Below are 15,209 nucleotides of genomic sequence, written 5' to 3' on the forward strand. Positions count from 1 at the left end.
TTGCTTCCTTCTGTCACTGCGTACACTTCAATTGGTAGTACAGTGGAGTCACACAATCAGACAGGGCAACACTTGCAACTTTCCTTCCTGTGCTGCACAAACAGCTACTGACCTCACCATCTACCCCCACCCCCCACTCAGGGTACCTCATTGAGAAGTGCGTTTTGCAGAAAAGTACATAGCATTTACTTATGCTAACACACATTGTACTGTGATGTCATTTTAAAAAGTATATGACTGAAGTCCACAGCTCTAGAGGAAACTGAATGTGTGTGTAATGGTTTTATTTTACTTCATTCCTATGCCATCAAACAAACTTGGATCAGAGGGTTACGGGGTAATTGGTCAGGGTTATAAAAGGTCAGACAATGGAAATCCGTTATGCCTCAATACATTTCTGCCAAAAATAATGAAAGATAATTCAACTTGATTCCATCATCATCACAGTGAGAGAAATAGAAAACAGCACACATTTCTTTAAGACACAGTATTTACCCAAGAAATGGATGTTATAGTTTCTGTAATGTTAAATTATAGTGCTATATGCAGTACAGTACAAATTAAATTTTGTAATATTTCTTTCCATTGTACAACATATGAAATGACACAAATTCCATAAATGTACATTAGTGCAATAAAAACCTAAAAAAACAATTAGCACTGTCCTGGCTCAAAAATCATGAAATAAAAACTATTCCATAATCTACAAACAATAACCAGGTGAATGAATAACATTCTGCCCTCATATTCCAATATCTTGACAGACACAAATGTGGGCTACACACCCATATGCCAACAGACTGGCAAGACCCAGGCTGGTATGTTTATGAGTGGAATATAGGTAGAACATAGCTGACCTTACTGAGCATTTCTGTACACTGCTGGACATCACTGAGCATTACCGAACAGTACTCAAAATTATTGAACATTTCTCAAGAGTAATATGGGAGAGCGTCATCAGTCTGTGTCATCTAGTCATCTGCACAATGATATGAGGTCTATACTAAAGAGCCAGGTTTAAGACAGAGGTGAGTTTAACCCTTCAGTTTAGCACAGCTAATAAACTGTACAGTGTCTGTCTTCCCCCACCTTATCAAATAGAAGCCTCATGTGCTCAGGTGTGCAGGTGATGTCTCAGGTATTGTGTGTGCAGGTGATGTAGAACAAAATGTACACAAGAATGAGACAAACTGAGTTCAGTACACCTCAGAAATACCAACCTCAGCATAACTGACCGATTGGTCAACCAAACAGGGTACAAAACATAATAAGTACATGCAATTACACTTTATCAATATCAAGCTTTGTTTTATCATCAATGCAAAAAAAGCAAGCATCAAATTGAAACAAGTCACTTTCAAAATTCGACAAAGGGGCATGTTTTAGCATGATTACAAAATAATACAATGTGGGACAATCACCCATCTTTGCTATAAAGAAGGGGAAGACAAAAATGAAAGTTTGCAAATGAGGCAAAAGATGGAAGGTCACTAAAAAGGAGAGATTACATTCAGAAAGCCAACAGAAAATAAAAAAAACAAATGTTCTAATGAGATCCCAATTACTACCAGTTAAATGTCTTTTATTTAAACTAAAGTTCATAGCAAGAAAAGGAGTAGCTTATTTTAAAAACAAGGCTACAGTAATGAAGGTCATGATACCAAATAAAAAAAGGATTCACATTCATAAAATTGGTATTTAAAGTTCTGAACATTTCAGAGTTCCTAATGACCTCCATTCCTGATGCATTAGTATCTCAGAGGTGCTACCGTGTAATTCAAGTTTCCAAATGGTCCACTAAACACAGCCCTCCCCACCCCCAACACACACACACACACACAAACACACATGTACACGCCCAAACGCACACACACACACTCACCCCACACACAGAGCACAACCTAGCAGCACATTATCATATAAAGGGTTATACAGGGTAAGTTTATAAAGGTAGTATGTTTTCCTTGAAAGGATGATAACCCCTATAGTTAATCAACAATTGTCCCTCACAAATGCAGATCACCCAAGTTCTGCAATCACCAAAAAAAAAGTAATTTGTAATGAAAAATGCTTTATTTTATTTAAAAACTAAGGACAAATGTTGAATGAATCCAGGGGAAGTTATTGGAGGTTGAAAAATAGATGGTACCATTTTAATAGAAACCCATTAGTCTGAGATACTCTTCCCAGCAAAGCCTGATGGGTAATAATTTTAGCCACTTAAACACCACAGATAAAATCAACGTTTAGACACAACCGATTACTATTTTGACACTGCAAGCCTATGAGCTCCATCTCTCATTTTTCCTGCTCAGCATGAAAGCTACCTCCCCCCACACACACAATAAAATCATATCTACCGCAACTCTTCAAAGGCTATTGGCTACCAAAATATAGAAATAACAATTTTTCCATTTTTAACTTGTCGCAATTCCTCCTTTCCTCCATACTGCAACCTAAATCTATCAGCTTGCAATGGAAGGGTCTAGATGCGACAAAAGATCGAAACTGCACTGCACATAGAGGCCAAAAGAAGCTCACGGATAAGGCGGTCTTCAAATAATGAGACATTACCATTCACAGCTTCAGCGGCGGAAGTTATGCCGTGTGCACCAGCGTGTGCACAGCAGAAGATAAACACAATTTTTTAATCTGTGCTGATTTTAACATTTACAATCTGAAGTGGTTTCTAGCAGGCGATAATTTCACTCACTAGAAAGAAAAGGGTTTTACAGCCACAGAGAGGCAAGATGTCAAGCTGAGTGGGGAGAATTCAGTCTGTGCTACAGGCAGACAGACCCTGTTTTTCTGTGAAACTGAACTATGGTCCTCACCTCAGGCCCTTCCGGTACAATCACTAGTGAAGATCTGCAGAACCTTGTTTCCTGAGCCATGTCAGAACACAGTGATGGCCGACTTGTATACTCCCCGTCACATGCACTATTCCCGGCTGCAGCGGCTTACCCACACACACCTAGCTGTAAGTTAAACTGAGCAATTAACAGCTAAACCCCACACATGCAGCTGTTTGAGAAATGTAAGAATGGCAGCGATCATCCAGTCACACTGAACAAGAAAAGGAGAAGAAATTCTAAATGTATAAATGCAGATAAGCAAATATCTCTCGGTGGAGGGAATTGCGATCCCTACGGCTGTGATTTACCTAAATGCCGCAGATCCATAGATAACTGTAAGACCCAACTCTACACCCACTACAACCCCACCCACAGCACACAGACCCCTACGCTAACCTACACACGACACACATCCACCCCTACACCCACCTCCAGCCACAGCACGCATACACCCCTACACCCACCTCCAGCCACAGCACGCATACATCCCTACACCCACCACCACCTACAACATACATACATGCTACACCAACATCCATACACAACACACATACAGCCCTACATTAACCTCCATCCACCACACACATACCCTACATAACCTGTTGTTACTATCTGTGGTCATCTTTACAGTTCTATTGGTCAGACTCTGCCAACCCACCTATCTAGACTTTCTTTTGGCAGCAGATCAAATTATCATGACTGCTTTAAATGTGTACACAAGATCAACACATTTAAAAGAAACTATACATAAGTCTGATTCTTAAAAATGAACAAATATTAAAATTTGGGCTAAAAAGAGACAATCCCACGGTGCAAACAATTTAGACACCAGCAGGGAATCAGATCCATTTGGCCATTTTGAGGAAGTGGAGTATGGCCTGCAGGTAGAGATGGACTGTGAGAGAGTATATGAATGGGTTACAGTTGGAGGTGGCCACAACTGTCCAGTCGCTAATAAAGTGGAGACGGCAAGGTGTCACAGGACAGGGACTGCAAGAGCAGAGACATCAGTGTAAAGAACAGTGCTGCGGCCATTGAAACAATAATGTAACGAGACTGGTGGTGTTTCCCCAGTGTTAGCACAGTGTTTTCACACATGAACAATTCGGTAGTGTTGGGCCTCTGGCAGACAGGGAGGAGTTAGACCACGGGAATCCTGACAAGTGTTGGGGGCCCAACCAGCCAATGAGAGCCACAGTCAGGGGGTCTCTCGAGCCAGTGAAAACTGCAGTCAGGGGCCCCGCCAGCCAATCAGAGCTGGCGTCAGACAGATGCCCTGGTTTTGTTCTCACACTATTGTTGCAGCGCCTTCTTCAGTTCATCTCCACTCTGCCTGTCTCTGTTGGACACCTGTCACGCTGGGGCTGCGGACAGAAGAGTAGAGGACTTCTCTGAACACTCAGCGTGACAAAGGCTGATTTCAGGAAGAGTCTGTCTCATGCTTTTACATGCTCTGACAGTGACATATACATATATATATATATACACACTGATACAAAGACAGACAGGGAGGGAAATATAGGGACAGACAGTCAGGACAGGGAGATATCGGGATATACAGGGCCAGGCAGACAGTCAGGGAGAGAGGGGAGAGAGACATAGGGACAGACAAGCAGACAGGAAGGGAGGGAGGTAGGGAGATCCATGGACAGACAGACAGACAGGGACATATAGGGATATACTGGGATAGACAGGCTCAGGAATCAGCAGCAGGTTGAAGCAGTCAGTGGGCTTACCTGGTCATGACACCACACAACGGCAATTCATGCAGTCCTGGCCACTCTCATCAGGCGGGTTCAGTTTCCTCAGCTTGTGCTGCCTGATCTCACGGACTAGCGTGTAGAAGGCATCTTCCACTCCCTGAAAAGGCGTGGCCAGCATTACATTTAGGGTATTATTCTTCATCTCATGAAAATGTGTCATCATTCACAAAAAAGATGGCAACAAAAATTTCCCATTACACTTATCCTCACCCTGTGACTCTTACGTTCAGCTGAGAGAAAGAAACCACACATGTGGACTATTGCTGCTTTTCCTGCCATGCAAAGATCTCATTGCAAATATCTGCACATTACTCAAATTCACTAGAACTTTCTGGACACTTCAGTCATCAATAGTAAGCAAGTATTTTGTCTTTCCGTTTATTTTAAAGACTCTCCAATGTGGAGAGGATGTCAATAGTGTATAGGTTACAAAAGAGTTAAAAGAAAATCCAAATGAAAACTACTCTTACATCTCCCATAGTAAAATTAGACCATGACGAAAAGAAAATACTGGATCTCTGTCTGCATAAAACTAAATATTGACGTTGTCATTGAGATGTTAATAAATTAATACACTGAAAAGCCTTGCATTACACTGATTCTATCTAAAGCCGCTGCAGACAAAATAAGGAAAACTGGAAGTGGAACTCCAAGGGAGGAGGCACAGGGAATTACGCTCGGAGATGTTTTGTTTTGGCGTTGCCACAGAAACGCAGATAGCAGAAACGTAACGGGGGAAATTCCTGACGATCGTTTAATTGCCGTGTTGACGCGTGGAGAGGAGAACAATAGGAGATCGAGCGCAAACGTGGGAAGAGCCGCCGCGGCAGCTCCGTGCGCTCAGCGAGCGAGCGTGCCAGGGGGCCGCGGGCGGGGGCCAGGCCCCGTTACCTGGCGCGTCTTGGCCGAGGTCTCGATGTAGGGAATTCCGTAGCTGCGGGCCAGATCCTGCGCCTGCCGCGTGTCCACCGTGCGAGCCGGGAGGTCGCACTTGTTGCCCACCAGCACCATGGGCACGTCGTCCGAGTCCTTCACCCGTTTGATCTGCTCTCTGCCGGCGCAAACACGCACATTGGGAGAGGATTCCAGAAGGGAGAGATTGCGCAACAGAGGGCTCTGTCCCCCAGATAATGTGGTTTTGGTGCATGAAAAGACATATTTCATATGGAACAGTAGATCATTCAGAGGAACAGCATTAGGGTTGTATGTACAGAAAAATGTACTGTAGATACAACCCCGTCCTTTGCCATACACATTGTGCCTGTTAAGACTCCAGTATTGTTTGTTATCTATACTGGTATCTTGAGGTTTCAATGTGGAATAAATCACACTCTTAAAAGGATCTACTTAAAAATGTACGTAAAGAAAGACACACATTAAAAAAAATCTATTTCATTTATCGTTATTTGCTCTCCTAGGTATCGCGTGAACCCTGCCAAAATGTCCCAGAAGAAAAACAGACACACAATCACGTGCCCAGGCCAGCACATACCTGTACTGGTGAATGTCCTCAAAGGACTTGGTGTTGTTAATGGCAAAGACACAGAGGAAGCCTTCCCCAGTCCTCATATACTGGTCCCGCATGGCGCTATACTCCTCCTGACCCGCTGTGTCCAGGATGTCCAGCAGGCACGTCTCCCCGTCAATCACCACCTGCTTCCTGTAGGAGTCCTGTAAAAAGCACGGCTCCTCCCCATTAATCACTACCTACTTCCTGTAGCAGCACCTCAGAGTGAGATGCCTCCGTACATTCAGAAATGTATGCAACGCACACACTCACGTACACATGCCCACACACACACATACCTCAATTGTGGGGTCGTACTCATCCACAAAGTGGTTCTGGATGAGCTGGATGGTGAGCGCACTCTTTCCCACGCCACCTGCTCCAACCACCACCAGCTTATACTCCGTCATCCTGAGAGATCAGCACTACTGCAGAGAGAGACAGAGACAGAGTGAGAGAGAGAGAGAGAGAGAGAGAGAAAGACACAGACAGAGAGTGAGAGTGAGAGAAAAAGAGAGAAAGTGAGTTGTGAGTTCCACACCAGCTACACTTCAAGTCATTTATATTATGCTTGCGTGGAAAACCCAGCTTTTGTACCGACACTGGGCCACGCCTGGCCTACTGCCCCCACTACAAGGACACACACACAATGCACATGCAGGGAATTCACATGAGATGCAGCGGGTAGATCCACTGCCCTACCGCTGGGCCATTAAGGCTTTTAATTGGTTAAAAGACTCACATTAGGGGAGCTTGTGCCAGCGGTATGGGTAACTGATATGTAATGGAGTGATAATGGCAAGACGAAACTCTCCTGGGGGGTCATCATGGAAGCTAGACAGGCACAAACACTCCCCCTATGAATATGACATCAATGTCCAGCATGACATCATGAGCGCCAGAAGATACCCCCCAGGGAAGAGACACTGCTGCTTATAAAGCACTGGTACAAATGTACAAAAACAGGAAACTCAAGACCATAGATACAGTAATTAAATATCAGAAGGAACTGGGATTATTACCACACACAGCCCAACAATAAAACAATAAAATCCATACTATACAACTGTGGTAGTCACACAGTTCAGAAGCAACCTCAGAGACACAGGTAAAAGAGACAAGGTCCAAGCAAGCTGGCTACAGACATTTCCCCCTCACAGGAGAAGCCCAGTAATCACTCCCTTTGTGAGTGTGAGGTCTACCCGTCAGCTTGCGACAAGACCGCAGTCTTAATTAGACATCTGTGTATCATCACTCACAGTGGAGAGCACAAAGTCCCAGCAATGCAATGGCAAAAGCCAGTGAGACTGCACAGGTAACCAGGCCACAGAGACCTGCACCACAGAGTAAAGGCCACTTACGGCTTTATGAACACGATATGTGGCACCTGATCAACAGCTCAAATTATAGTACTGATTGCTGAAGTCTGACAAAAATCGACTGCTAGCAGCCAGCATACTACTGAGAGATACTGATCCCTGGCATGCTAGAAAACAGAAAAGAAAACTGAAGGAAAAATATGAGACTGAAAGCTTTACACTGTTATTGCCAAGAGAAACCAAATCTACTGAAAAACTTCAGTTTACACTTCTGAAACACTTCCTGCAACATGCGTTCAAGTATGTCCAGGTCACAAATATTACTGTCTAAACTCTACCCTACATTGTAGGTATACACACTGCAGGTCACAGTAAACACGGTTGAAACATGACTACAATGCATATTCAGGGATGGCCAGGTCATTATTAACACAGCCTAGGCAGATAATCCTGTCAAATGATACCTACACTTCATATCATCATATCATCCTTTCAGCCATTTTGCAGAGGCTGGGGTATAAAAATACATCGGTATCTTCAAAGAGACAGAAGACACTTTCCAGGGGCACTGATTATCCCTGAGGTATGGGTGTGCGTGTGTGTGTGTTTATGCGTGCATATCTGGTGACATTCACATAATGACAACCCTCCAGAAAAAAAAAAAATCTGTGGGTCATTTTATAACGGCAACTTTCTTGAAAAAATAAAAAAAGGAGCGATGTCACTCAGGCCATCTCCCTTGTCATGTGAGGTGACAGTCCCTTAAACGTCACTTTAAAGCAGGAAAAGAACATTAAAATGTTCAGACTGGTGCATGTTCATTTGATGAAGATACAGCTTTGGCCCATTTCTTTCAGCAATGAGTGTAACCATGGGGTGATATAGCCAACCATTTTTAAAAGATGAATGAGTGTGCAGCAGACTCTCTTTTAACAGTCCATTTAGACCGTTCCCAGAGATGCCAAAAGCCATTTTCACACATTAACTCAAATCCCAGGTGAATGCAATTAAATTAATTGGTTACAAATATTTAATCTTACTATAATATAGCAATGGGACACATGCACTTACACACTAAATGAGCCCTTTTAAATTGTTGCATGAAACAAATCTGTGACCAACCACATTGGTGAAAATCAAAGCTTCACTATCTTCAAGAATCAAGCTGTTAGAAGGTATTATTCGATGGACTGAACAGAAACATCCTTAACACCAGCAACTGGTATGCAACTAGAGTTGCACCTCTGTGGTGTGGAGTCTGACCATGAGGACACAAAAATCCAGCATTTAAGAACTGCTGTGTGTGTGCTTGCTTGCATGCATGCGTGCGTGCACGTTTGTGTCTGTGTGAGTTTGTGAGCAAGTGAGTGACAGTGAGAAACATAATTAGTAGGATTAATATGTCCCCAGAACAACAATACAGTAGGTTTCCCTGCAAGCATCTTGGGCAACTCTCTGTAGAGGCCCACAGCATCATGGGAAACCAGGCACACACAAGTTTTCCAAATCAATTTCTTCTGATTTATTTTAAATAAAATCTCAATAGTGTCCAGGTAACATAACCCAAATTGGAAGGTTTATTCAGCTGCTACTGCAATCAAGTCATGTAGTTAATTTGCCAATGCCCAGTGTTTGCTCAAGTCCAGATGAAATGTGCTGTATATTGTGATTTCAGCATTAAAACATTACTGTGACCACACCTTGCCTGTTCACGTGATCTGTGCGATGAATGTGTTGCAAATATGCTGTATTATGAAATGACTTATAATGACATATAAACCCCCACTTTATCCATAATTATCACTTAAAATATTTAAAGTGAAGCTAAAACATATTATTAGTGACCTAAAATGGCCCTGGATCACTGATCCAGTTCTAGCACTATGCTGATCTCAGATGTTTATAAATACACATGATCATGTTGCTGAGGAGGGGATATGATCACCATTGCAACAGAAAGCCAGAAGGATAAACAGTTATCCCACTGTAGGCTATACGCTTAATTAGTCGGTACATAGTGTCAAATATACTGCGTAGTTAGCCATATAATTAACACAAATAAATGAAGAGAATAAATGACTATACGTTTAAAGACAATTCATATTTTATACAGGCCCGTATACAAACCTTATATTTACCAATTCCATAAATTCGATTTAATAGCAAGCTAGACCGATGGAGCCATTTTGAAAAATAGAACGGCGAAAAATGTCAGTAAAAGTCTTCAAATCAAACGTGAAATTATGGAGCGCGGTTTCCAGATGGGAATATGTTGTTGTTGTAGCATAACGGGGCGTCACCCTTGTCAGGGTAGCCGACATCCAATTGACACAGATGTAGCCGCAGCCAAACAAAACGTTAACTGATCGCCACGCTTTTACAGTGAAGTAATTTTGTAATTGTACAAAATGAACATCTGGTGTCTTAGCACTTTCAAACCAAAGTATGTTCGGATTGAATTATAGCCCAATTGCCATAACTTCCCTTAAGCTACTGTACCACAATATCGATATAGACCAGCTAACTTTGCAAACACTATATCACTATATTCGAATGTTGGCTACAACATTGAGCAATCCTACTGAAACAGTAGTGTTGATTTGTTATTGACGCGTCAAAACATTTTTAGATGGCTACAATAAACTTAAAATTCGTTCAATCAAACAATTGAAATCATATTGTAGTGGCAATTATACTAGCATGGCTAGTGACTGCCGCGTGGATTTAGTAGAAAATTAGGCTAGGTGCACCGCATTTTTAACGACGGAATGGGTCCTGATTTTGGCGGATTCGTCATTTCTCTACCGACTAAGAAATTCCCTTAGAGTGAGCCCGCTAGAACAAATTTTCAATGAATTATCTAGGAATAGGGAACTGGGTGGTAAGGGATACAATGCAATGTACCGTGTATACTCACAGCAAACACCGTTCTTCAAATTAGCAGAAGGGATCCTGCCAACGCTCTCAATTAGCACACCAAACGAAAACAAAAATCCAGAGGTTGGTGGTCAGCTCCCTTCGCCTCACCACAGCTGCTTCTGCTGCAAAAAATACATTCAAATGTTGCCTCGTTTTAATTTACTCTAAGCAGTACTGCCCCTGGGAATGGCCCATTCGCTGAGCACGCGTTCACTTCTCCCAGTGAGGTCAGAATACAACGAACAAATGTGCAAAGAAAATGAGGGGAGAATGCAGCAGCCCACGCCCAACCTCTACGACAGAGCCACCCCGGCAATATGGGCAATCCCTTCAATAGGCTATCGCTTGGATAGCCAACGTACTGCATAGCTACTCTGTCGGATGTTTTCTACAAGATTCATTCAACGCATATATACGTACAAAGAAATATTTCAGCTAGTATTAAATTTCATCACAACTGTGTTAACAAAACCCTCCCAAGCACATGGGTGATAAGGTTAATAGACAACAAAAATTATGTTAGTTTAAATCTTATCTTATTGCTAGTCTTAGTAGATGTGTTTATCTCTTCAGGTTTTAAAACAAATTTCTGCCAGGTAAAACGGACAGATTTCTGTGTATTCCTTGAAAAAACGCCAATAATCTCCACAGCCTACATTTCCCATGAGCCACGCGCTGTGCGCATGTGCACGAAGCAAGCAACACTCCAAGCTGTCCATATGTATTATATTAGGTTATATAGTGGTCAAACCGCTATGCAAACTATTTTTACAGGCTATATAGTTTCTATTTATGTAAAGCTGAATACATGTCAGTTTTAATGATCTCCCTAGTTAGTCTCGGCTAGCTAACAGCGGGCTAGTATACATACCGTGCTTGTTGATCTTGTGGTTGATTTCTTGCTGCCATCTACTGCAGAAGAAAAAAAATCTTGGATAGCAACATCTAATGTTACATTGTAGACATTTGATAGAGCGGCTCTATCTAATTAGTTTAATGATTTAAGGAACTGGGGGTTGTACTCGGGCAGAGTGGTAAATTAGGAATGGTAAATGATCTCATTTTATTTTGTGTTTGTTTCACTCGGACCTTTTTTAAGAAACTTTTTTCTTAATCTTTGAAAGGTTAAGGGATGTTGACTGTGATTCCACGGGTGCGTTTTTAATGACCGAAGCGGTAAAGAACCATCTTCTATGACCAAATATGTAGCGACCATCTGATGGACAGCTGCCATTTGGCACTGAAGTCTCACATCTGCAATAATTAAGGTGATGATGATAATTAATGATGATCAAATACCGTTTGGGATATAATTTCAGTGTCTTAGTCAGTAAGAAGAGCAACCTGAACTAGCTGAAGAAGTGAGGATAGTGCAGTTTGCGTTGTTTTCCAACGGCTGCTCGTTGAATGAACCTTGATTTTTTCAGTGTTGCAACCTCAAATTTTAATCGATACGATATGCATAACAATAAATGCCCCGATTTTAGTCACCATAGTTTAAATCAATTTTTATGACTTGCAAAAAATACTTACGCTTTATAAGTTTAAAAATGTATACATTATACATTTTAAAAGTACACATTTTGTTTTCAATTACAATGCAATGGTGCGGTACCGTAGGTCTGTCAGTAGGTGGTGCAGTAGGCCTGTATTTATTGTGTGCAGGTCTGCATGTTATCAGTGGGTCTATAGTTACGAAGTGGGGTGCAGTGTATCTATTTATGGAGTGTAGTTCTACAGATCTGCAACTGGGCGATGAAGAAAGTCTGTGTTGAAAGCGAAGTAGGTCTGTATTTATAGAAAATTGAATGCTATGTCAGTAATTGAATATTATTTTTTCCCCTGCTGTGGTGTATATTCACTGTAAGAGTCAGCTCTAAGAGAGAGAGAGAGATTTGATGGAGTGCAGTTGCCTTTTGTCCAATCCTGTAGGATGTACGAATCTCTCCAACAACTGTGCCTGTGAATTCCTAATATGTGATTCATGTAGCGTGCTGTGCAGGACAGATCGGTGAGAGAGGGAAAAAAAACGTACATTTTTCTTATTTGCCTGTAAGACCAGCCTAAGTTTAGTTAAATGGTTGTTTGAGAACTTGGCGTCCTTGCCGCTAGGCTTACAACGTTTTTCTGTACTTCCAACAAGGCAGCTCATTAAAGTTTTCTGTTGTTTTTCTGATTAAGGCCTACTATTGAGCCTTTCCCCATAACTGCCATGGAAACGTAAGAGTAGCATTCTAGTTATTATGAACACTGTGTTTTACAAATGATACCGAGGGGCTTGTAACCAGCCTGTCATGGTTCCTCTTCTGGTATGTTCTGGTATGGAGTGACAGTTGCTAGTCAACAAGTAGCCCCTGCAGTCTCTGACTGCTGGGTCTTGGGGAAAAAAGGTCAGATTTGTTGGAGGAATTATTTTTATTGATGAATTACATTATCAACATCAAAGACAGAGGCAGCAGACATTATTTGGGTGCAGCCAGCAGTAACAGACAGACAGCAGTTGCAGGGGGAGGAGGTGGAGGCCTCCCTGATGGAGGTCAAGAGGGCACGGGGGAGGGTGGAGGCACTGTGCTCTATTTTAAGACTTGATTTAAATCTGAGGGTTTAAACCAGAGGTCTAAACTCCAGTTAAGCATGCTGCAATTGACACATCAACATCAAGGCTACAAAAATAAAGGCTGCTTTAGAAAATATTTGAAATATGCTGATATTTCTCATTAAAACACACAAACACGAACACATGTACACGTGTGTGCATGAATGAAAGGAGTGTAAGCTAAGCTCACAGAAATGCTCACGCGTACATTGTTAGGAACATATTTGAGAAAAGAAATTACACAGACACATTCCTTTTCAAACAAGTTAATATTTATTCAAATAACAAATAATGTGCAATGCGTATAATTCACTCTGAAGGCATTATGTAAAACAAAAAACCTTCATGTGCAGTTCATGAAAAGCATTCTCACCACGTTTGTTGAATAATTTCCATATAGTCAAAAATGACATTTATTCATTTATTCAGTAATGAACTGGAGCAAGTCAAATAGCATTGCACAATGGCGGTGCTTTATTGTTTTGTATGGAAACAGCACACAGTATACAGAGTGCTATCAGACTAAATTGTGTATGGGTAGGCATAAAAGGTCTGATGAATGGCGTGGCCAATAAAATACTCCCCAGCAGAGATTATTACAGAGCTGTTGATACTATCTAAGCAAAATGTTAATAAACCACATCTCGTACAGTAGTTAACCCTCTCTGTGCCAATTCCATTTGAGGCTAAATGCTTTGATTGCAATTTACAGAAAATCTAAATTGGGTACTAATTCTGTCTCACGCCCTGCAATAGATTGGCGACCTGTCCTGGGTGTATTCCTGCCTCTCACCCAGTGCATGCTAGGATCGGCTCCAGCACCCCCCATGACCCTGTCCAGGATAACCGGGTATAGATAATGGATGGATAGATGGATGGATTCTCTCACTTCATCTTATTGTTTAAAAGCTGGTAAACTTTGTCAAAGATAGCATAAAGGCTTGCAATTAGGCATGTCAGGTGTTGAAAATAGATGCTATAAATGCTAACTATCAGCATCAGGCTATGCTGTCACGCTGCTATCATCTGTTCCACACCAGTTCACAAAAATAATGTAACTATTGGTGATTTCTGGGAGGGGCTACAGTTGGTCACAAGATGGACTGTTAAACTGTTACTAAGTGTATATACACTTTTGAATTACAACTGACATTCTCAACAGTAAAATTAAACAACGCACTAGCTACATCAACATATTACTTCCAACATTTTTGAACACATTTGAACATAATGTCCGATTGAACAAAAACTTTCATAAGGGGAGGGTCACAATGAATGCATTTACTCATTTTATGAGTAACTGGCTGAGAAAGTTGGGGATCCACTACTCTATGCAATCAGCTCCATCATAATCCTCTTCTCTGTCTTAAGAATCACTCTCTTGCGCCAGCATCAAGTACTTGGTTGGAAATCCTGGGAAATCCACCCAACCTGCAGGACAGGGCTGTCAAAAAATATTCGAAGTTCGAAAACTATTCGAAAATCTTTGTTTTTTTTTAAGTTCGAACCTAAATTTGAGTATTTGAATATTAGTTTGGATCCCGCGTATTGTAATTAACATGCAGGCTTTCATTTCATGCGGCGAATCATGTTCATGCACGCAAAGTTCATTTCCTGTGCTAATGTTACTCCCTCTGTCAACAAAAAAACGTTCTGCCCTGGACTGGATTTTCTACGCACGCGCCACACAGTTGATCTAAAATACGTTTTATAAATGATGCCCCAGATGTAGTAACCTAGTATTAAAGTTCACCGATGTCCTCTATTCTACTGCCCGCTTGTGGAAAATAACGCCTGGGCCACTTTAGAGGGAGCGTCACGTGCATATTGCGCCCAACAATAAGCAGCTTATTTTTTGTGAATTATAGGCAAATGATATTCGAATATATTCGAACTCTAACTAATTACAAAAGCTAATATTCAAACTCAATTTCATGGCACTTTTGACAGCCTTACTGCAGAATCTCCTAAGATGTAGCCTCAGTAGGGAGGGACATCCCTAATGACTATCCTTTCAATCTCTCTCCATTCTCTTCTTTCATTATGATCCACCCCCCCCCCACCCCCCCCCCCCCCAGACAGTTTTTGTGTTTGATCAAGGATATTAGATATTTAGAGAAGTTTCTGAAGACCCAACAGGTTTTTTGCAATAACAAATAACAGGTTTAGGGCATTGGAAGGTTTGTGGCCTCAAGCAAGAGAACACTCTTAAAATAAACCCAAAGGAGCTCACACAGTAGCCTTCTGCCC

General features: G+C 41.7%; 1 protein-coding gene and 1 long non-coding RNA gene across 6 annotated transcripts; both read right to left on the reverse strand.

Moving 5' to 3' along the window:
• Positions 1-267: 267 nt before the first annotated feature.
• Positions 268-11,379, reverse strand: LOC135255661 (GTPase HRas). Of its 5 annotated transcripts, none has more exons than XM_064337138.1 (7): positions 11,235-11,379; positions 10,362-10,485; positions 6,425-6,550; positions 6,111-6,289; positions 5,510-5,669; positions 4,592-4,715; positions 268-4,219 (listed from the first exon to the last, which is right to left on the reverse strand). In XM_064337138.1, exons 3-6 carry the CDS (start codon positions 6,533-6,535, stop codon positions 4,596-4,598), a joined length of 570 nt encoding a protein of 189 aa, XP_064193208.1. In that variant the 5' UTR covers positions 6,536-6,550; positions 10,362-10,485; positions 11,235-11,379; the 3' UTR covers positions 268-4,219; positions 4,592-4,595. The 5 variants fall into 5 exon arrangements, with proteins under 5 accessions (XP_064193208.1, XP_064193204.1, XP_064193206.1 ...); XM_064337134.1 differs by having other exon boundaries at positions 6,425-6,553; positions 11,235-11,376; XM_064337136.1 differs by lacking the exon at positions 11,235-11,379 and having other exon boundaries at positions 10,362-10,952.
• A 1,834-nt stretch (positions 11,380-13,213) lies between these two features.
• LOC135255662 (uncharacterized) lies at positions 13,214-15,034 on the reverse strand. Its single transcript, XR_010330229.1, has 2 exons — positions 14,602-15,034; positions 13,214-14,390 (listed from the first exon to the last, which is right to left on the reverse strand). It is a non-coding gene; the product is annotated as an uncharacterized LOC135255662 (long non-coding RNA).
• Between the last annotated feature and the right edge of the window lie 175 nt (positions 15,035-15,209).

This window comes from Anguilla rostrata, chromosome 5 (genome assembly GCF_018555375.3).
Source record: "Anguilla rostrata isolate EN2019 chromosome 5, ASM1855537v3, whole genome shotgun sequence".
Taxonomy (NCBI): domain Eukaryota; kingdom Metazoa; phylum Chordata; class Actinopteri; order Anguilliformes; family Anguillidae; genus Anguilla; species Anguilla rostrata.

Bases quoted from the DNA above. Each gene is read 5' to 3' on its own strand.
- LOC135255661 (XM_064337138.1), bottom strand. From the start codon at position 6,535: ATGACGGAGTATAAGCTGGTGGTGGTTGGAGCAGGTGGCGTGGGAAAG. The intron at 5,670-6,110 runs GTATGTGCTGGC...TTGCGCCGGCAG, and splicing joins GAGGACATTCACCAGTACAG to AGAGCAGATCAAACGGGTGA. The intron at 4,716-5,509 runs GTAACGGGGCCT...ACGCCTTTTCAG, and splicing joins CCTCGGCCAAGACGCGCCAG to GGAGTGGAAGATGCCTTCTA.